This window comes from Podarcis erhardii, assembly GCF_964252035.2.
Source record: "Podarcis erhardii genome assembly, chromosome: 15".
Lineage (NCBI taxonomy): Eukaryota > Metazoa > Chordata > Lepidosauria > Squamata > Lacertidae > Podarcis > Podarcis erhardii.
Genome location: NC_138505.1, coordinates 19,376,502 through 19,397,019, shown reverse-complemented (window position 1 = coordinate 19,397,019; position 20,518 = coordinate 19,376,502). Strand labels below are relative to the sequence as shown.

The following is a 20,518-nucleotide window of genomic DNA, read 5'->3' as shown; positions in this document are numbered from 1 at the left end:
CCTCTCCCAGGAAAACGGCTGTGGGCAGTATTGCCAAGCAGCTCCTTCTGGTTACTTTACGCCTTCTCTTCCCTCTCTCTTCCAGGCATAGGAAAAACCAGCAGGCAGCTCAGGACCTTCTGGCCCGCCTCCGTGACAATCGGGAACTGCAGCATTTTCTGCAAGACTGTCAAGAGGTGAGCAGGATCGCCTTTGGCAGATTATGAATGCCCAGCCAATGTGAATTTGATACAAGTTACATTTATTTCTGTGTTGATTTATAAACATAATATATGACAGCCATGTTAGTTTAAAATGGTATCATCGTGCTTCAAATGTATGGCGTGTGATTGTGGCCATAGTGAGCTTGGGGTCAGCATGGGTCCCCCAGCCAGAGAGTCATATTCCCCCACCGCCATTTTAAAAAGGCAGAGCTCAGGACAGCTGTATTCTTTCTCTGGGATCAGAGGCAGCAAGTCCCTGAATGCCAGTTGCTGGGGAACATGAGTGGGAGGGGGCTAATGGCCTTCATTTCCTTCTTGTTGACCTCCCAGAGACACCTAGTGGGCCAGTGGTGGGAAACAGGATGACATGCTAGGCAAGTCTTCAATTGCATCATCTTATGGCTGGCTCTCCTGCCCACCTACATTGAGAGCTGAGATCTATTTAGGGGAAAGTTTTTTAGCATTAGGTGTTCTTAGGATTGCTGGTTCTCCTTAGGGGACCCTCACCCGATGATGCTCTCTTCCTGTCTTTCCTCCAGCTCACCCTGTGGATCAATGAGAAGATGCTGTCAGCTCAGGACATGTCGTATGATGAAGCCCGGAACCTCCACACCAAGTGGCAGAAGCACCAGGCCTTCATGGCCGAGCTGGCCTCCAACAAGGGCTGGCTGGAGAAGATCCAGAAGGTGGGTCTTCTTACAGAGCCCTGACCTGGTGCTGAAACTTCCTTGTAGTGACGTTATCAGCCCTGGAAGCCCACTAATTAATAACAGAAGTAGCTGTGTAGAAATGCATGTTTTGCACATGCTCAGGGGACCCCTTGGTTTTCATGCCCCGGCTTCTTTAGCGGAGAGTTGCTGGGGCCTTGAGCCTGCCTTAAAGCTTGGAAGCAATCTCTGTTAATTCCATGGGTGGTTGTGGTTTCTTCGGTGGTAAGTTAAAGCACTCCCTTCTTCACGTAAGCAGGCTGAATCATAGCAGATGATGATGCTGGGGGACCTGTAACAAAATGTTGCAGGGTGGAGTTTTCCTGCTGCTCAGGGGTCCAGTTAATCAGCTATGACCTGTTCCAGGATACCCCATTCCACCTCCACTCACACTTTTCCATTCGGCCCCCTGCAACATTTCCGTCAGCATCTGTGTCCTCCTTTCGGCAGGAGGGAGAGCAGCTGGTATCTGAGAAACCAGAGCTGGAGCCTGTGGTGAGAGCCAAGCTGGACAGCCTGCAGAAGCTCTGGGAGGAGCTGGAATCCAGCACCCAGAGCAAAGCTCAGTGCCTCTTTGACGCCAACCGCGCCGAGCTCTTCACTCAGAGCTGTTCCGCCATGGAGGCCTGGCTGAGCGGCCTTCAGGCCCAGCTGCACTCTGACGACTACGGGAAGGACTTAACCAGCGTCAACATTTTGCTCAAGAAACAGCAGGTGAGTGCGTGCTGGGTGGCAGAGATGAAGGGCTTGGCTGTGGCTCTGATGAATTTCCACCTGCACCAAATGCCTCTTCGGAGGAAAGGGCCAAAATCTGCAGAAGCAGAGGGAGGCTGCTGGGATGAAGTGGTAATGATGTTGCAGGCATTTGCAGAGCTGCAACACCCCACGATCCTTCTGCATTCCCAACACCTTCTTTCTCCACTCCCAGATGCTGGAAAACCAGATGGACGTGCGGGAGAAGGAGGTGGAGGGCCTCAAAGCCCAAGCGCTGGCCCTCAGCCCGGAGGACTCCAACACCGTGGAGGTGGATGGCAAACTGCAGGCAGTGGAAGACAGGTTTGCAGAGCTGCGGGCACCACTCAGGGAGCGCTGCGAGAAGCTGCTGGCCTCCAAGGAGGAGCACCAGTTCAACCGCGACCTGGAGGATGAAATTGTGAGTCAGGGGAGGGATCAGAGGAGAGGGAGAGCCGCTGTGCAGGGAGTCAGGGTTTCAGGGAAATGAGCACTACTGAGTAGGGAGAAGCAACCTGTTTCAGGCAGCGCTATCAGATAGATGACTGCACCTGAATGGCACAGCCAGACTTTATAAAGGGTTGGAGCTAGTGGAAGAGGGGGACCCATTTGGGCCCCATTGCAGGCACCGGAATGTCTTAGGACGCCAGAGACTTTATGCTGCTTTTATGTAATTTTTATAAAATGTATATTTTCAGGATATCTGAATAGTTTATTGCTCTTTGGCCAACCAGGCCTAATGCATAAACACACTCATGCTACAGACAGTTAGCATTTTGTGCACATTTGATTGTTCCAGGATGGCTGGCGCATGTGCCGTTTTATGTCCTGGAAATGGATGGGGCAGGTTTATTCTCATGATGACGTGGAAGGCAACCCCAGTGCAAATGGGAAGTTGCCTGTAATATGCATTTCACAGAGCCAAAATAAGCATCAACATAAGTATATGCAGAAAACATTGCCATTTTTTAAAATTATTTTTTAAAAAACCTGCTTATAAGCATTCCCTCACAAATGCAGGGTGGTGAATTTATTTACACCTGTGCGATCTTCATGTGCAGTCAATAGTTTTCACTTCTCCATAGCCTTTGAATTGCTTAACAATTTTTCTGGTTTTATATGTATATTTTATGTTGTTGCATCCTTTATCTTCATATATTGTATACCACCCTGGAATATATATATTTTAAATTTAACTGGTGGGATATTGTGTGTGTGATTTATTTATTTTAAATAACAACCCTCGTCCCGCCCCCCCCCCCCCAAATGATCAGTAAGATGACTCTTGCCCCGCTGAGTTTTTCTCCTATGGAGCCTCTTGGCATTTCTTAACCTTTTTCTCCCCTTGTGTCCTGTAGTTGTGGGTGAAGGAGCGGATGCCCATGGCAGTCTCCACTGACCATGGCAAAGATCTTCCCACTGTCCAACTACTGATCAAGAAAAACCAGGTAAGGCTTAGTTGGGTGTGGTGGTTTCTCTGCAGAGGCTCCCCCTTTGTGGAATGCTCTCCCCAGGGCCTGGTGCCTTCACTGTATATTTTTAGGCAGGAGGCAGAAATGTTCCTCTTCCACCAGGCCTTTGGCTGATGAATATTCTACAGCCTTTTAAATGTGCCTGTGGGAAGTGGGGGGTTATTGTTTTGCTGTTTTGTTTAGCCCATTTCCTTGTTTTCATCTTGTGTTTTATTCTGTGAAACGCCCCCCCCCCCGAGATCTTACGATAAAGCGTGGTATGTAAATCTAATAAAATAAATAAGTAAGTGAAATAAAAAAGGGAGACAAACATCTCTTTCCACTTTCTCTGCACATCACCATACTGAATTTTACATGCCATTGTCATGTCACACACACCCTTGCTCAAAAGAACGCCAAGATGAGCCCTGCTGGATCAGGCCGAACACCCAACTAGCCCAGCTTCCTGTTCTCACAGTGGTCAACCAGATACACATCATGAGAAGCTTGCAAGCCCAACAACTGGCATTCAGGGCACACTGCGTCCAGCGGCGGAGGGAGAACATAGCTGTCGAGGCCAGCAGCCACTGATAGCCTTCTCTGCTTCAGGAATTTGACTAATCCTTTCCTAAAGCTATCCGAGTCGGTGGCCATCGCTACCCCTTTGGGGGAGCGAATTCCAGAGTTTTAACCGTGCACTCTTCTTCTTCCCTCTTCCTGACACTTCCAGACCCTGCAGAAGGAGATCCAGGGCCACCAGCCACGAATCAATGACATCCTAGGGAGGTGGCAGGGGCTGGCATGCAGCGGCCTGGAAGCGGAGCTGCAGGGGCGTGTGGAGGCTTTGCAGGAGATGTGGCAGGAGCTGCAGAGCCAGGTGGAGCAGCGGCACGGGCGCCTGGAGCAAGCGCAGATGGCCCAACAGTTCTACTTCGATGTTGCGGAGGCTGAGGCCTGGATGGGCGAACAAGAGCTGCACATGATATTAGAGGAGAAGGCCAAGGTCTGTGTTATTTTTTTGCCTGTGTTAATTCATAAACCCATTCTGTCCTAGTTCTGCATTTAAAAAAAACCCCAAACCAAAACATGCAAAAATACTCATTCATTTAAAGGAGCATTTCTGGATATATTTTAACTAAGAAACTTTAAAAAAAATTTTTTTGGAGCCAAAAACTGCATTGCAAAATTCTAATACACATATTAGCTGGGGAAAGTGCAGATCATGCTGGCTCATACTGGAATTCGCAAAATACTTAATTTCTCTAGCATTCTTTCCTGGGCCTAGCATTTCAGAAGAGCAGTGCCCTTCTCGCTAATCCTAGATGTGTGAGAATTCATTTGGTAGCATTCAAAAATGCACTCTGCAAATCTCTTCTTTATCGCATCACACATTCCAAGGTTGCATGCTGAAAACGAGTGAGTGGGGGAGGGGAAAGCCTGAGAACTGTGCTTAACTCCTCTCCCACTAGAGACAATTCTGCTCTGGGGTTGTCCTTTATGATTAGTAAGAATAGTTCTAGGACTTGCCAGAAGTCACATTTCTCTCTGATTGAAAGTTCTGTCCCCTTTCAACCCCAGATATACACAGGCTGGTTGTAGTTGTTCAGCAGTGGGGAGAAAGGCACTCTGCACAGTCCCAGATGAACCCCTCTTTCACATAAACCAGCGGTTCTCAACCTGTGGGTCCCCAGATGTTGTTGGACTACAACTCCCATCATCCCTGAGCTCTGGCCTTGCTAGCTAGGGGTGATGGGAGTTGTAGTTCAACAACATCTGGGGACCCACAGGTTGGGAAAGGCTGACATAAACATTTTGGGACTGAATCCTGATGTGGAATAACAGGTCTCAATCCTAGTTCAAATTTTAATGTCGCCTACCCCATCCTCTTTACCCCTGCTTCTGTTTCCCAAGGGGGTGGGGGGAAGCAAACAAACAGGAACACACTTCTTTCTTTTCACCAGGATGAACTGATTGCTCAGGCCATGGTAAAAAAACATCTGGTGATGGAGCAGGCTCTGGAAGACTATGCCCAGACCATCCACCAGCTCTCCATCCAGAGCCGTGATATGGTCAACAACGGGCATCCCGAGAGGTAAGGAAGCCAATCATTCCCCTACCAAGACAGTTGGGGAGCCTCTCCCCACATGCCCAATCAAGTTCCCTGCTGTGGCCCAAGTCCTGTTTTGGATGTCATTATACCCCTCTTTCTCCTGGAGATCTCAGGGCATGCACCTGTTGTGTGAATCAGTTTACCAGCTTATTACACCACTCTTTTGTGGGGGGAGAAGCCAATCAGGGATCCTGGGATTCCATGCAAAATGATGACAGCTGGTGGGCCAGCCAGCACTGGTCAGGGCTTTGGAGACCTGAATTCCATGGCATCCGTGGATGATGTCTGTCCCTCTCTCTTTCCCTTTTCTGCAGTGAACGGATCAATCTCCGGCAGGGCCAAGTGGACAAGCTCTATGCCAGCCTGAAGGACTTGGCTGAGGAGCGTCGGGCCAAGCTGCAGGAACAGCTCCGCCTCTGCCAGCTGAAGAGGGAAGTGGACGACCTCGAGCAGTGGATCTCGGAGCGCGAGGTGGTGGCTGCTTCTCATGAGCTTGGACAGGACTACGAACATGTCACGGTGGGTCTCCCCCTCCCAAGGGATCCCTAACATACCCAGAGGCAGGAAGCACCCCTCCAGATCTCTATACCTCCTTCACTGAGGTGGCTGGAGGGTGAACAGGGCACCCAAGTGATCCTAGTTCGGCACCAGGAAGCCCCATATCAATGCTGCACTATTTGCCCTTTTGCATGCATAGCAGGTTCTCTTCCACTGAGCTACATCCCTTCCCAGTAAGATTCCAGTCATCGTGGTCCTGAATAAAGGGCTGATTTAAATAGGAACAGAGGGAACTGCCTGCTGTGGAGTCAGATTATTTGTCCAACTATCCACTGTTATGTCTTCTGATAGCAACTCTCCAAGGTCTCAGATAGAGAAAAGTCTCTCTGATCCCCTACTTCTTGTGATCGTTTTAATTGGACATATCTAGAACTGAACCAGGAACCTTCTGTGTGCAAAGCGGGTGCTCTACCTCTGTGCTATTATCCCTCTGCCTTTTTTGCCCCTTTGCCCTTCACACTCTTGTTTGTTTCCCACCGTTGTGCTAGGAGCTGGAGTCAGGAGCAGGTCAGCAATAAAACACCCTGTGTCAGAGAATTCAACTCTTTGTTCAAAGAAACCAAAACAGTGCAGGCCTAGTGATCGCAGCAACTCTTTCTGTCTAGTAGGTCTTGCCCCAGTGAGGCAATTGCCTTCCTACTGCTCTAAGGCTGCTCCTCCCCTGGGTCCTTCCCCGGCAATCTGAGGATCGTTTGTCTTGTCTCTCTTTGCTCCACCCTCTTCATTCCTTTCTGTGTTCTGGGAGACCAGGCGGAAGCAGAGCTAGTTGCCGCAAGAAGGGGAGACTCATGATTTTGGACTGCTCTCAGCCACAGACTCTTCCTGCCCACCAAACCCAGCTACCTCTTCAGCTTCTGACACCTGCTGCTTCCAGTCTCCCACTTTTCCCTCTGACCACTCATCATTGTCCGACCACCAGTCCCTTGGCTCTGAGCCTGGGGTTCCCCAGCTGGTGCCTCCCACTACTCCTCTGCATGAAGCCACTCCATGACAATTGGGACCTTTGCAGTGCTCTCTTCTTCCCTACAGATGCTGCGGGATAAGTTCCGGGAATTCTCACGTGACACCAGCACTATCGGTCAAGAGCGGGTGGATGCCGTCAACCGGCTGGCGGATGAGATGATCTCTGCCAGCCACTCCGAAAACGCTACCATCGCCGAGTGGAAGGACAGCCTGAACGAGGCCTGGGCCGACCTCCTGGAACTCATCGACACCCGGAGCCAGATGCTGGCGGCGTCCTATGAGCTGCACCGTTTCTACCACGACGCCCGTGAGACCCTTAGCCAGGTCCAGAACAAGCAGAAGCAGCTGCCCGATGAAGTGGGCCGGGACCTCAACACGGCGGAGGCCATGCAGCGGATGCACAGCGCATACGAGCACGACATCCAGGCGCTCAGTACCCAGGTGCACTTGGGGGACTGGGAAAGGGAATAAAATCAGTGCAAGGTCCAGACACTGCCTACTGAGGGGGCAGAAGCCAAGCGGAGGAGCATCAGGAGAATAGTGGAGCAGTCTCCCAATGAGCTTTTACGTTTTAATGCTTGTGTAACTTTTTTTATATACTTGTAAAGCACTATTTCTTTAAATTTTTTAACCAAAAAAAAATCACATATCACTCAAGAAAATTTTTTTGAACAAAATTTCAACAAAATTGTTTCTTGAGTAATTGCTGATTAGGAAATTACACGTTTTAACCAAAAATCTGGAGATCAATTTGTACTAAGTATCGCTTTAACCTTGTTTTTACAAGAAAAGTCTCTCCCAACTCCAGTGGTCAAAATGCAAACATCATTTGCCCTGCCTTGATCAAGGGCCTCAGTGAGAGCACCTGGGACACTTTTGATGGTGAGGGACCCTGACTCACCTGTGGCTCATTTGGCTTGGCAGGTGAAGCAGGTGCAGGACGATGCGGCACGGCTGCAGAAGGCTTATGCCGGCGAGAAGGCAGACGACATCCGGAGGCATGAGCAGTCTGTTAGTGAGGCCTGGTCTGACCTGCTCAGCAGCAGCAGTGGCCGCCGGCACCTCCTCCTTGACACTGTTGACAAGTTCCGCTTCTTCCGCATGGTGCGTGACCTCCTCCTGTGGATGGATGATGTCAACCTCCAGATAGATGCCCAGGAGAAGCCCAGGTAAGGGGCAATAGGAGCAGGTCTCTATAGGTGGCAGGTCTAGTCCCTAACTCACCCAGGCCACATTCACATCATACATTTAAAACACTACGGTGCCACTTTGAGCAGTCACGGCTCCCCCCCCCAAAGAATTCTGGGAACTGTAGTCCATTAAGGGTGCTGAGAGGTGTTAGGAGAACCCCATTCCCCTCTGAGTGGTCCCAGAGATCCCTGTGAAGACAGATTCTTTGTTAAACCACTCTGGGAATTGCAGCTCTGTAAGGGGAATAGGGGCCTCCTAACAACTCTCGGCCCTCTGAACAGCTCCCAGAATTCTTGGGGAAAACTGTAAGTGTTTTAAGTAGTGTGAATGTGTCCATCCTTGGATGTGTCCTTGTGGAATGATGTGCTAGGACCAGACTGGGCCTTTCGGTGTCTCGTCCTGCCCTCCAGCTCCCCACTTCTTGCTCTGCTTAAACGTGATTTCTAGGGGAAAGCCTAGTAGCCAGCCTTTCCTACATTCCCCCACAGGGATGTGTCGGCAGCAGACTTGGTCATCAAGAACCACCAAGGGATCAAGGCTGAAGTTGAGGCCCGGACAGACAGCTTCAATGCCTGCATCGCCACTGGCAACGACTTGTTGGCCAAAGGACACTATGCCTCTGACAAGGTGAGAAGGCCTCCCCTGAACTGATGCAGCTATTGCTTGTTTTGCAGGAAAGGTGTACTGATTTTGGAGTTATGCACTTTTTAAAGCTCAGGTATGGTTGTTGTTTTTTTCCAGTTTAAGATAGGCAAGGTAAGTCCCTCATGCCTTTAAATGAAACAAAAAGAGCCTTATGAAGAGATGCAGCAAGAGATCAGGGCTCAGTTTTGGCTGAGCCTTGCATCACAGCTGGATGATAAGCTTTCCCCTCCTGAGATGTTCTGCAGCCACACAATCGTTAAAGATCAGGGACATTTTCCCTCTATTGTCAGCTGCCTAGGTCAAGCTATTTGTCCATCTAGCCCACCACTGTCTACCTCAGGCATAGGCAAACTCGGCCCTCCATATATTTTTGGGACTACAACTCCCATCATCCCTGACCACTGGTCCTGTTAGCTAGGGATGATAGGAGTTGTAGTCCCAAAACATATGGAGGGCCAAGTTTGCCTATGCCTGGTCTACCTGGAGATGCCGCAAATTAACAAACCTTTGCATGCAAAACAGGTGCTCAGCCAATAAGCTCTAACCCTTCCCCTAGAAATAAAGTAAGATACTAGTCCTCATGGTAGAGAGTTACACAGGTGTTTACAGCTGTGTATGTACAGCTTGATATAGATTGCCCCAACATTCAGATTAATTGGGACGACTCTGGATTACTATTTCCCCCCAGCTAAGCTCCCTCTGCATCTCTCTGCTTTTGTTTTGCTCAGATTGCAGAGAAGTTGACCCAGCTGCAGGACCGACGCAAGGAGATCAATGACAAATGGCGGGAGAAAATGGACTGGTTACAAATTGGTAAGTGGGTAAGGGTGTGTGGGCCTGAGGACTCAGGGAGTGGGGCTTCAGAGGGCTAGAGTTCATTTTGGGGCAGGTGTGGCATGTGTGGATGCAGCGCACATTATCCCCACAACAACTTTTTCTGAGTAGGTTTTTCTGAGAGGTGGTTACTTTAAACCAAGGGCACCAGCAGAACTTCATGTCTAAGCTCAGGCCTCTGTGGTCCCAAGAGGGAGGTGCTGCTTCAGGCACCATTGCCATTCTCTAAGAGAACCAGGGAGATGTCCTTGGTCAGTTCTGGCACCTCTTTTTCTAGAAAAATAGCACTGCTCACGAGGGAACTTGACCCTCAGGCTGAAGAAGGTTCACCATCCCTGAACTAAAAGCAAGAACTTGAGGCTCAGGATTTGGGGTCCTCACCACTGACTACTCTCTCTCTCTCCCTTCACCCCTCCCTCTGCCCACAGTCATGGAGGTGCTGATGTTTGGGCGGGATGCTAGCATGGCGGAGGCCTGGCTCTCCAGCCAAGAGCCGATTGTGCGTTCTGCAGAGCTGGGTGGCAACGTGGACGAAGTGGAGAACCTCATCAAGCGCCACGAGGGCTTCCAGAAATCAGTTGCTGCCTGGGAGGAGCGCTTCCTGGCACTGGAGAAGCTCACGACGGTCAGTGGGTGAGATCAGGGAGGGCGGGTCAGGCGAATCCTTGGGAGGCTTGTAGGAAGGGCCCAAGTCAGCTGTTAGCCACTGACCCTTGGCACCAGTCTTCACATTACAGCAGCCTGGTTCTCAGATTCTGCTTCCAGCAAACAGCTCTTCCTAGGCCAATCCTCCGTGAATTTGTCTGGTCCTTTTTGTTGTCCCAAAGGCCCATCTCACAATGAGGGCAATAAGGTGAAGGCAATTGCTTCCTAAATTCCTCAGCTCCAGACCCAGGGGTCAAATGCAGCCCTCCAGGCCTCTGTTTCTGGCTCTCACAACTTTTCCCAGCCACATCCCCACTCCAGCCCTACTGCATGCCCTGAATGTTTCTGCCTGGCTGGAACATGTCCTTGAACACCTCTTGTAGAAACTAGACTATTGTACAGAGGTAACATTTACATTCATTGCTCTACCAAACCTTTGCCTCTGGCCCTGCTGGCCCCTGGCATACGGCCCTCCAAAAGTTGCCTATAAGAGAAGGTTCCTCACCCCTGATGTGTGCACCTGCAGTAGGGTCTGCTGCTATGAACAGACACCATGATCCACAGGCAACCTCTGCTTTGGCCCTCTTCCTCTTCAAGGAAAGTGCCTCTAGCCAGGACTTGTGCCAGGCCTCCCCTTACGCAGAGAGATGTGGTTGCCTCAAGCGGCTGACTTTGTGTATTAAAAGTGCTCCACCATGGCAAGCAGGCCTTTTTTTTTTCAGCCAGAACTCTCTGAGCTGGCATCCTAGACCCCTTCCAAAGTGGCTGAAGTTGAAGCACACCAGGCAGAGCACTTCCCCTTTGGCCTGTGTTCTCACAAATCACAACCCCCCACTTCCTTTCTCTTCCATCTGTGTTGGAGCCTGCCAGCCCAAGCCTGATCCTGACATGGAGCCCATGATTTTTCTTCATGTTTTCTTAAAACTTCTGTCATGGCCAAACTAGACATCTCATAGAACAGAATCAGAGAATTGTGGAACTGTAGAGTTGGAAGGGACCCCAAGGGTAATCCAGTCCAACCCCCTGCAATGCAGAAATCTTGCTAAATAAGTCATTAGAAAACATGTCCACACCCCCTTGTTTAAACTGGCATGCCTTCTAACTTTGGCTCTTATCACCTCCCACATGACTCATGTAGCTCCATGCCTTTACCCTGGCCTTCGATACTAGAGATATTTTTCAGACGCGCCCTATCCTTCTGATGGTAATTTGTTTTAAAGGAGTTTAATGTTTCCTTTCTATAATGTAACCCTTCCTGGGACCTTAATGATGAAAGGTGGACAAGAAATATGAGTACATCAATAAAATGGTCTCCTTACCTAAACTGAAAAGAAAGAAAAAAAAGGACCCAACATTAGCTTATTTTTGACAACCTTGTTCCATCAGTTTTTTCTTCTTTTCCGCCAGCTGGAAGAGAATGAACGTCGCCGACGTGAGCAGGAGGAAGCGAGGAAAAAGAGGCCCCTGACTCCGCCTGTGCCAGAACCCACAGCCACGATGCCACAGAACCAACATCTGGAAATGCCACATGCTCCCAGTGATGCCCGGTGAGAGTTGTTTCAGGGGAAGAAGGAGGACATTTGGAGTGGAAAAAGCAGGCAGAACGCTGTGACTGATTCAGTACAGAAGAAAAGTAGAATGCAAAATTAAATCTACTCCACAACCATTGTTCTAACACCTAATACTATTTTTAAGAATTAGGAGGAAAGTGTGTTTGTATGTGTTTATCGTGAAAATTACATTTGCAGAAACGGGATAGAGGAGAGAAGAAAAGGCTGTTAAAGGAAATGGTTGATTACCCACCTGAATATTTAATGGAAAGATAAATTGGGTGGGTGGGGAAAGATTTATTTTATTTTATTTAACCAGCCTGCATTGAGAACTTTCTGGTGGAAAGAGCTATTTGACAGTGGAACAGACTGCCTTGGAATGTGGTGGACTCTCCTTCCTTGGAGGGTTTTAAGCAGAGGTTGGATAGCCATCTTCCTGGGAATTCTTCAGCTGTGATTCCTGTGCCGTTAGGGGGTTGGATTTGATGACCCTTGGGGTCCCTTCCAATTCCCCTGCAATTCTATGATGAGAGATTCAGGTCAGCATGCATAGGTTTCAATAAAATTACACACAGTACGAAAGGACCATAACAGTATTATAGAGCAGGAATCAGAAAAGAAACATCGTCAAACTATTGTGCCTTCTCTGTAGAGGCACGCACTCCCTCTGAGCCCCCCAAAAGACAAGCATTTGCAAAATGCTGGCAGCAAGCCATAGAGTTGTAGCCGCAAAATGCAACATGGGAGATAAAGAGGTGAGAGTCTCTCCACAGATGTACTGTGACCTGGTGTGCTTAAACTTCAGCACAGACTCACACATCTGTCTTCCCCAGGAGCCCTGGAGAGCGAGGCTTGTCGCTGGAGTTACCATCTCTGAATGGGATTGACCCTGATTCCGAGTCCCCACAGGTGAGGCATGGATACTAAGGAGTGACGACTGGGGGCGGGATTGGGAGACACAGAGGTGATTGGTTGGCGAGTAAGGCCGGAGGTGGAATCCTAGAACCATAGAGTGGCAAGGGATGGATAGTCAACCTTGAGTTAAAAAAGAAAATTCCACTTATTTTTCCCAAGAGAAAAAATTGCATTGGATTCTAAACCATTCATCAGCCATTGTGTAGTTTTGGAAGCCCCCAGTGGCTCAGAGGAAGGAGAAAGAGAACACAGGATCTCTTAGCGGTGTGGCACTTTGGTTAGAATGTCAGGCTAGGACTCGAGAGATGCCGGGCAAAGTCAGGAAGTTTAACGGGTGAATTGGGCCAGTCATCAATGTAACCTACTTCATAGGGTTGTTCTGAAGATAAAACTGGGGAAGGTGGAGAAAAGTATAAAGCTTGGTGGGATATAAATTGAATAAATAAATACCAATAAATTGTCCAAGTCCCAAGCTGCCCCTTATACCTACTACTATCCCCCCTTCCCGCCAAACCCCTATGCCAATGCAGATGCACTGAACTACAACAGGATACAACAACTAAAAAGGGTGAGTGTGTTTTTAGAACCCCATAACTCAGCACCTCCTGTCTCTTGCAGATTTCAGAGACATCTGGTACGGTAAACGGGTCACGAATGGATTCCTTGTCCAAGGGGAAGGAGCCCAGCCCAACCCCATCACCTCAGCTCCATTCCAAACCGCCTGCCCACAGCGATCCCACTCAGTTGGCCACACTGGCCCCGCGCACACCAGACCCCTTGGCCTCAGAGCAGATGGAAGGGATGTTGTGTCGGAAGCAGGAAATGGAGTCACACGGCAAAAAGGCAGCCAACAGGTGAGCTCTGCATGTTTGTGTGTGTGAACCTGGGGTGCTGGATAGGCTTTCCATACGTCAGGAAAATTCTGTACATGTCCTGGTTTTGGGGTGTCAAAATGGCGTTGGGGGAATTTTGTTGAATTGGCAAAATGTCAGGAAAATGTATGGCAGTGTGATGGGAAAAGCTCAACAATTTTTGGGTCTTTCTAAAATAAAGCTCAACAACTTTGTGGGTGTCCAGAATTTTGCTTTTTGAAAGTAAACCCTAGTGTTGGGAGAATGATTCTACTTGTGGGCATAAGACAAGGCCATTGAGTAAAATCTATCTATCTGCCTATTTCGGCGGCAGAGCATCTGCCTTACATGCAGAAGGTCCCAAGTTCAGTCCCCAACATCTCCAGATTAGGCTAGGAAGGACCCTGGAGAGTTGCTGCCAGTCAGTGTAGACAATACAGAGCTTGGATGGACCAAAAGGCAGCTTCCTGTGCTCCTATCTAATGATTTCCTATGTGAAAGTTTGCAAATCATTCCGGACTTAAACAGACACAACTTCTGCCACTTCTAGCCCACTGTGGGGAGGGGGAAGCGCAGCTTTGGGTGGCTTGGGAGTGAAGGGGGTCGTTGAGAGATGCTCACAGCTCCTTTCTTTCCCCACCTTGCCAGGTCCTGGCAGAACATCTACTGCATTGTCCGGAAGGGCAGCCTGGGCTTCTACAAGGATAGCAAGAGTGCCAGTCACGGCATCCCGTACCATGGCGAAGTGCCCATCAGCTTGCAGGGGGTGCAGTGCAACGTCGCTCTGGACTACAAGAAGCGCAAGCATGTTTTTAAGCTTGGGTAGGTCAGCAAGGTTCTTTCAGCCAAGTGGCATTGACCACACTTACTTTGATGTTCTCCTTGTTTCTGAATGTACCACTGGATGCTCTCTGCTCATGCAGCTTAACTGCCGTGACTCACAGCTGTGGATGAGAGGATTTGTCCATTTTGGTTTCCCTCCATTTCTCATTTTTCCAATCTCAGACTCGCTTCTCCACATTTCCACAGCGATTCTTATTTAAAATCTTTGGGAAGATTCTTCAGCATTTTTGTGAGCATTTCTTCTGTACACAGCTTTGACCAAAGCACACATATACACAAGCAGTTTCTCCTAATATAATGCATGCTTTGTATGTTATTTTCGTTAAAAATAATTTGCTTTTATGCACCCTTTCCTCTAATACATGCATTCTTGTGTAAACATTCTTTGGTGGGAGAACTGCATAGCAAATTTTGGATCAGTGCAGATTTTGAAGGATGGCTGTGCTTTGGTTTTCGTGTTTCAGAAAGTGCAAATCTGAAAAATTCAACATTAAATTTGAACTGAACGGAATGTCTCTCACAGCCCTGGGGGTCATGTGAGCTATGGGGGAATCTTGTTGTAGCTCTCAGCCCTAGGAATCTTCAGAACTGTAGCGAAAGCAGTTGCAGATCAGTTCACAGAATTTTCAGCACCCACCACAGTGCAAAAGTACTGTCCTAACAGCACAGTCCCATGCATGCATTCAGAAGGTGTTAATGTCAGGTAAGCTTGTCTAAAGGTGTTGAGGGGGCAACAGAAAAGAGATCCATTTTAGGCCATTTGGTTTCTCTTTATTGAATAAATGAACATAGAGGAGCATTGCAGGATGGTCCAAACAGTATATGCAGTATATACAGAAATATACAGGGATATCTTTATTTTTTAGCCATTTATTCATTTGTATTTTCCAGTGAGAAATTTAGTAACATGTAAAAAGGTAACAAAGGGGGAAGACGACACCTAAATATTCAAACTCTGCTTTTGACAACTTATTAAGTTTATATTGTATTGTATTGTCTTATATTGCACCTTGAATTGCAGTGGGCGGGGGTCCTGTTTCCTGTAAAGAAGGCGGGTGGGTGGTGTTTTTGGTAGTTTATTTGTAGTAATACCTTATGATTGTGTACTGGCTTTTTCTCAATATATATGTTTTCTAAAAAGAAAAGGCAAGTATGTTTAGGACTTTGTGTTTTGCACAAAGTAATGTGACTGTTTTTTAGCCAGATTCCTAGCTCCTGTTAGCAGAGGGATTGGAGTTTGGATATGATCCACAGACAGGAACCAGGGCGATTCTTACCTTCCTTTTCTCTCTCTCTCTCCTTGCAGGTTAGCGGATGGCAAAGAATTTTTATTCCAGGCCAAGGATGAGGTGAGTAGAGGTCCAATTCTGCAAATCCTGCTTCTAGAGGACAGGTGGCTCCAAGGCCTCTGACCCCCTCCCCCACCATGAAGCCAAATTGCAGCCCTCATTTCAGCTCCAACTCTTCCTCCTACATTAGCATCTGGAACAGCTTGGTTTGGGAGCTGCTGAATCAGACTGATGGTCCATCAAGTGGCAGTGGCTCTCTGGGGTATCTGAAGGGCCTTTTCCCCAGCCAAACCTTGAGATGGTGGGGATTGAACCTGGGATGTTCTGCAGCACTTAGCTATGGGGCACCTACCCACTCTCATCTGAATGGCTAGAATTTTTCTGAAAGTCTATATGGAAAAAAAGGATACGTTTAAGGTGTGTGGCTTCTCCCCAAGGAATCCTAGGAACTGTAGTTTATAAGGGTGCTGGGAATTGTAACTCTGTGGGGCGTGAACTGCTGTTCCTAGGATTCTTTGCGGGGAGACAGGTGCTTTGAATGTGTGCTGAATGTGCTTTAAATGTACAGTGCGGATGTGCTGCTCAAAAGCCATACCCTTTGACCTAGGTGTCGTCCCCCCCCCCCGATCTCAGGATTGGGACAGGCTCTAGATGTTTCTTGCCCTCACTCTATGCTCTTTTTTACCCATGCCTCCAGTGCTAAGAGTTGAGTGCCACAGATTAAGTAGCCAGAAGAAAGATTAAGTAGCCATGTACAAGAAAGGTGGTCATAGTAGGATTGGGGTGGAGGGGGGGATTCCCATCAACTCAGGCCATTGGCTGTGTTGGGTGAGGCTGATTGGAGTTGGAGTCCATGAGTCTATAAAATGGAAGGAGCTGCCCATCCATGCCAGCCCAGCCCAGCCTCTGACTCCAAAGCCCTTAACATCCACCCTCCCTTATATACCACTTAGAGGGGGAATGGTGCCATTTCTCAGGGGCATGCTGGGGGAAAAACACTCCGCACATGCTCAGAAGGACTATTGGCTCATGCTTTGCCCCCTCTCCCACTTCTTCCCCCATCCCAGGCTGAGATGAGCAGCTGGATGAGAGTTATCAACGCTGCAGCTGCCTGCGCCCCTACGCCACAAGGCCCTGCAGAGGACCAGCTGCCGCTCATCAGCAAAGGAATGACCCGGGCCTTGACCATGCCTCCCGTCTCGCCTAACAGCGCCCCGGAAGGGACTGTCACTCTGCGTAGCAAAGAGTCCAAGGAAAAAGATCGCGAGAAACGCTTTAGCTTTTTCAAGAAGAACAAATAAGGGGCCACACCTGAAGAAGTGGGGCAGGGTGGGGGCTGCAGCTGCCGAATCTGTACAGAACTGATCATCAGAGCGGGCATGGCGGGGGCTTTGGACTGGGGGGGGGAGGGAGGGGCTGGGGCATGACACAGCTGATGGAGACCACAGTTGTTTTTCTTTTTTTAGTACTGCAGATTGCATGAAGCATCTTCAAACTTTATGAGGAATGCCTCTCCTCCTGCCTCCCCGCCCTCCAACAAAAGAAAAAAACTAAACAAGCCATGCTGCCTCTATCGAATCACGTTTGCAGAAGCCCCTGGCAGAGATGCTGCATTGGAGGGTGGGGGGCAGGCTGCCTTGAGATGGGAGGGGAGGAGGGGTTGATGAACTCTGGGTGTGGTGGGGATGCACATCTGGGTCATCAAGTGATGGGTGCTGCGCAGGTCATGGGGAGAGGGAGGAGGACGGCCCGCTACTTCCATTCAATAGGAGCAGAGGGATCCCGACCTTTCTGGGGTTGCAACGGCATGGGCTCTGTGCGAAAGTTTTCCGTTTCCAGGTGCCACCAAAACTTTGTCGGAGGTGAAATGGACTGTTCAGGGTTTTGTCGTTGAGAATCTTCTCCTATGATCTCATCCCTAGCCAGGAAATGCTTCCACTGCCTGAGGAGCCCCACCACCTCATCCCATTTTCCTCCCTGCGATACCTGGTATGCTCCATCATGTTTTTGCAGCCTCCTGAAATAGGCCCTGTCCTGAAGGCTAACAGGAAGGAACAAGATAGGGTTGGTTTTGAAGAAAAGCCTCTTTTCCAGTGCACTGCTGGACCCAACCTTGCTCTCTGTCTTTCCCCTCCATTTTTTTTATTTTTTAGCTAAATCATGTCCCCAGCAGCTGTCTAAAAACAGTAGCTAAGCCACCTTCTCAATGGGCAAGTAAGTGAGTTCCCCTTTAATTAAGGACCCCGGTCCTTGGCTTTCATCAGGGATGGGTAGAAGTTAGATTGGAATCTTGTTAGTAGACCTCTGGCTGTTTTGTGGTAGATCGGCAAGAGGTTTTGACTCCTAATGGTCTGACAATAGTAACTGCCTCCTCCCTCAAATCATACTGCTTTGGGAGGGAGTAAGCAAGAGTGGATTTTTGTAGGAAAGGATTTATGATCTTGATACTGGATACTGATCACTACTTCCTGGACTCCGCATGTGCTCAGAGGGCACACTTTCATCCTTAATTCTTATTAAGTCCTCAGTACATTTGCTCAGTTGAGCTCCTGTTGTTGCACCTGGCTCCAGGTGGTAGATCTCAGGGTTGTAGGGGGAAAACAAAGTAGATCCCTCAGGCCTACACTCTGCCCAGGTCTGGATTAGGGTTACGCTACTTAAGCAAGGAGAGGGTGTATGAATGGAGACATTGTGGGTGAGCGAGGTAGGGGGCCAAGCCCCCCCCCCCCCGTCTTTGAAACTGCCTCCTCCACTGTGATTCTTACAATTTCACAGGCCTCCAGACTGGGAGCAGAACTGGGATAAACAGGTGGTTACAGGAGAGGGGCAAAAGTCTTGCATGAGACAAATTTAGCTTTCTTCTGTCTACCAAGGCCAGTTCCATGTTTTTGGGGAGTGGGGGCTGGCAAAGTACCCCTCTGGACCCAGGCTTATTGGCCAGCTGGTTCTTGAAAACTAGCAGCCACATTTATTTTCCCACAATAGTCTTGGTGTCCCTGGAACATTGTGGGAAATTTTAAAATGGCAGGCATCATTGGTTTGCCAATGGTTTTTGGGGGGCTGAACCAGATGTTGGCACCACTTGGGCCAAAGCAGGCATTGCTGCTGATAGGTAGGCCATCTGCCAGAGGCACCCATCACTTCCACTTTAGATCATATCCCCTTCTGTCACTCACTCTCACTTTCTCTCTGTCTCTCTCACACACATATGCTTTGCTGGCTGGGACTGATGGAAGTGGTAGTGCAGAACATCTGGAAGTCACCAGGATTGGAAAGACTTGTTCTACAGCAGTGGGGCAGAGCTGCATCCCAAGAGACACCTTCTGCCAATCACAATTATCTATGGCTCTGGTAATCCATGCCACTGTTATAAAGACCACTCGCACACCCCTGCCTTTTTCTGGCCTTGATTCCCTCATTTTCTGTGAGCTCAAACATCTAATCCAGCAAAACTCTCAAGCAGCACCTCTTGTAAGTTCTCAGCATCTGTTATACCAGCCTTCCCCAACCGGATGCCCTCCAGATGTCTTGAACGACAACTTCCATCAGCTCCAGGTAACACGTCTATGCTACTTGGGGCCAATGGGAGTTGGGGTCCAAATCCCTTAGGCTTCATGCTGGAGGAGGTTACAGTACATGGAAGTATCCTGCCTGTGAACAGACATTTCTTTCTGCACTACCGTGACTCATAGCAGCTTCTATACTTCCCAGCCGCAGGTCCAGTCTCCACATCCTGTGGCCATGAGTCACTCTGTTCTGTCTTAAAAGGGAGACTTTGGAATCAAAAGGGAGCAAATGCATTGTGTTCTGGGCAGTGGTTGTATTTTATTTTTTTGAAAAGCCTGTCCTGAAAATAACTCCTCTCTGGGCCCTTTTTTAAGAAAAAGAAGCAGGAAAAAGGTTGTTCCTGAAGGCTATATTGAAGGGAGCCAGTTTACATGGCTGGAACATGTGTATTCGGGTGGTGGTGGTGGTTGGGTATTACAAGAATCACATTACTTTGCCTGGTTGTAGGAACTGAGGTTGCTCTGTTGGGTCTACCTGGATTCGATGTCCATCAAAACCTCACCAGCTTGCCTGATCTCCGCAGGCATGGAATTCCACTGCTGATCTTCACATCCCGCACAGCTGTGTCCTTGCTCCATTCCCGTTTTTCTAGCTCTGGTTTTTGACCTGTGTGTGCCTTCCTTTTCATAATCATATGCTGCCCTGCCTGCTACACTTCCACCCCCCCACCCCCTTGCCATGTGAAGATAACACTGCGCCGTCACCCTTGCCACAAAGGATGCAGAGGCTGCCTCAGCACAGGACCCACAGCAGGGTGCGCAAAACCCAGAGAGCAGCCATCGCTTGCCTCCCGACAATCTGGATTACAGGAGGTGACTTGGGAAGAAGGTTCTGTTTCTGAGGGAGGGGGCCTTGCTTTTAAAAGCAAGGCACTCTGTGCCTTCCCAGCACACCTGTCAGGGGTCCCTGCTCCCAAGCAGCGTCCCGGTGGTGTATCCATGCTTGTGGGAGACCGTTATTCACGTGTTTGCAGTGGCATCTGTTCTGATCTTTTTTGGACAAATAAAAAGAATCTGTGTAGAGAGTAGCCAGCCTGTTTCATTCCTGCCCACCTGTTGCGATGGCAGCAAAATCTGAAATCCCCTCCCTGTGTTGCTGTCTCTGCGTTAAAAGGCAAATAGGCTGAGCAGGATCATATTTACTTATTTATTAAAATACTTATATACCACCAAATGATAAAAAATATACCGCAATGGTTCACAACATTAAAAAGATAAAAACCATATAATAAAAGTGTCCCAAAGTTAAAACAAATTTAAAAGCAAAAAGTTTTAAAACACTTCTGCTTGGTCAGTTGCTTTTTTAAGATTGAGAGAGCTGCCTGATGAGCCAAAATATAGACAGGTGAAGCTCTCCAATGCGGAGAAAAGCTTTGCCTTGTCTTGCTAGTCACTCTGCAAAAAGTGATAATGCAGGGACATGTATGGAGTTGGTATTTTCAGGCACCTTGACAGGGTCCCCTTT

The 20,518-nt window shown here is 48.7% G+C and overlaps 1 protein-coding gene across 2 annotated transcripts in view; it reads left to right on the top strand.

The window, feature by feature from the left end:
• The window catches only part of SPTBN2 (spectrin beta, non-erythrocytic 2), a 93,336-nt gene extending 73,262 nt beyond the window's left edge, over positions 1–20,074 (top strand). For both annotated transcript variants that reach the window (XM_081841678.1, XM_081841679.1), the window contains 19 exons: positions 86–176; positions 743–889; positions 1,361–1,624; positions 1,839–2,063; positions 3,001–3,090; positions 3,824–4,096; positions 5,055–5,185; positions 5,518–5,722; positions 6,791–7,165; positions 7,649–7,893; positions 8,404–8,542; positions 9,289–9,373; positions 9,823–10,019; positions 11,447–11,586; positions 12,423–12,498; positions 13,123–13,358; positions 14,004–14,177; positions 15,505–15,547; positions 16,555–20,074. In XM_081841678.1, coding sequence (XP_081697804.1) covers positions 86–176; positions 743–889; positions 1,361–1,624; positions 1,839–2,063; positions 3,001–3,090; positions 3,824–4,096; positions 5,055–5,185; positions 5,518–5,722; positions 6,791–7,165; positions 7,649–7,893; positions 8,404–8,542; positions 9,289–9,373; positions 9,823–10,019; positions 11,447–11,586; positions 12,423–12,498; positions 13,123–13,358; positions 14,004–14,177; positions 15,505–15,547; positions 16,555–16,788 — 3,370 coding nt within the window. In that variant the 3' untranslated portion in view covers positions 16,789–20,074. The remainder of the gene's footprint in view (positions 1–85; positions 177–742; positions 890–1,360; positions 1,625–1,838; positions 2,064–3,000; positions 3,091–3,823; positions 4,097–5,054; positions 5,186–5,517; positions 5,723–6,790; positions 7,166–7,648; positions 7,894–8,403; positions 8,543–9,288; positions 9,374–9,822; positions 10,020–11,446; positions 11,587–12,422; positions 12,499–13,122; positions 13,359–14,003; positions 14,178–15,504; positions 15,548–16,554) is intronic.
• The last annotated feature ends 444 nt before the right edge of the window (positions 20,075–20,518 follow it).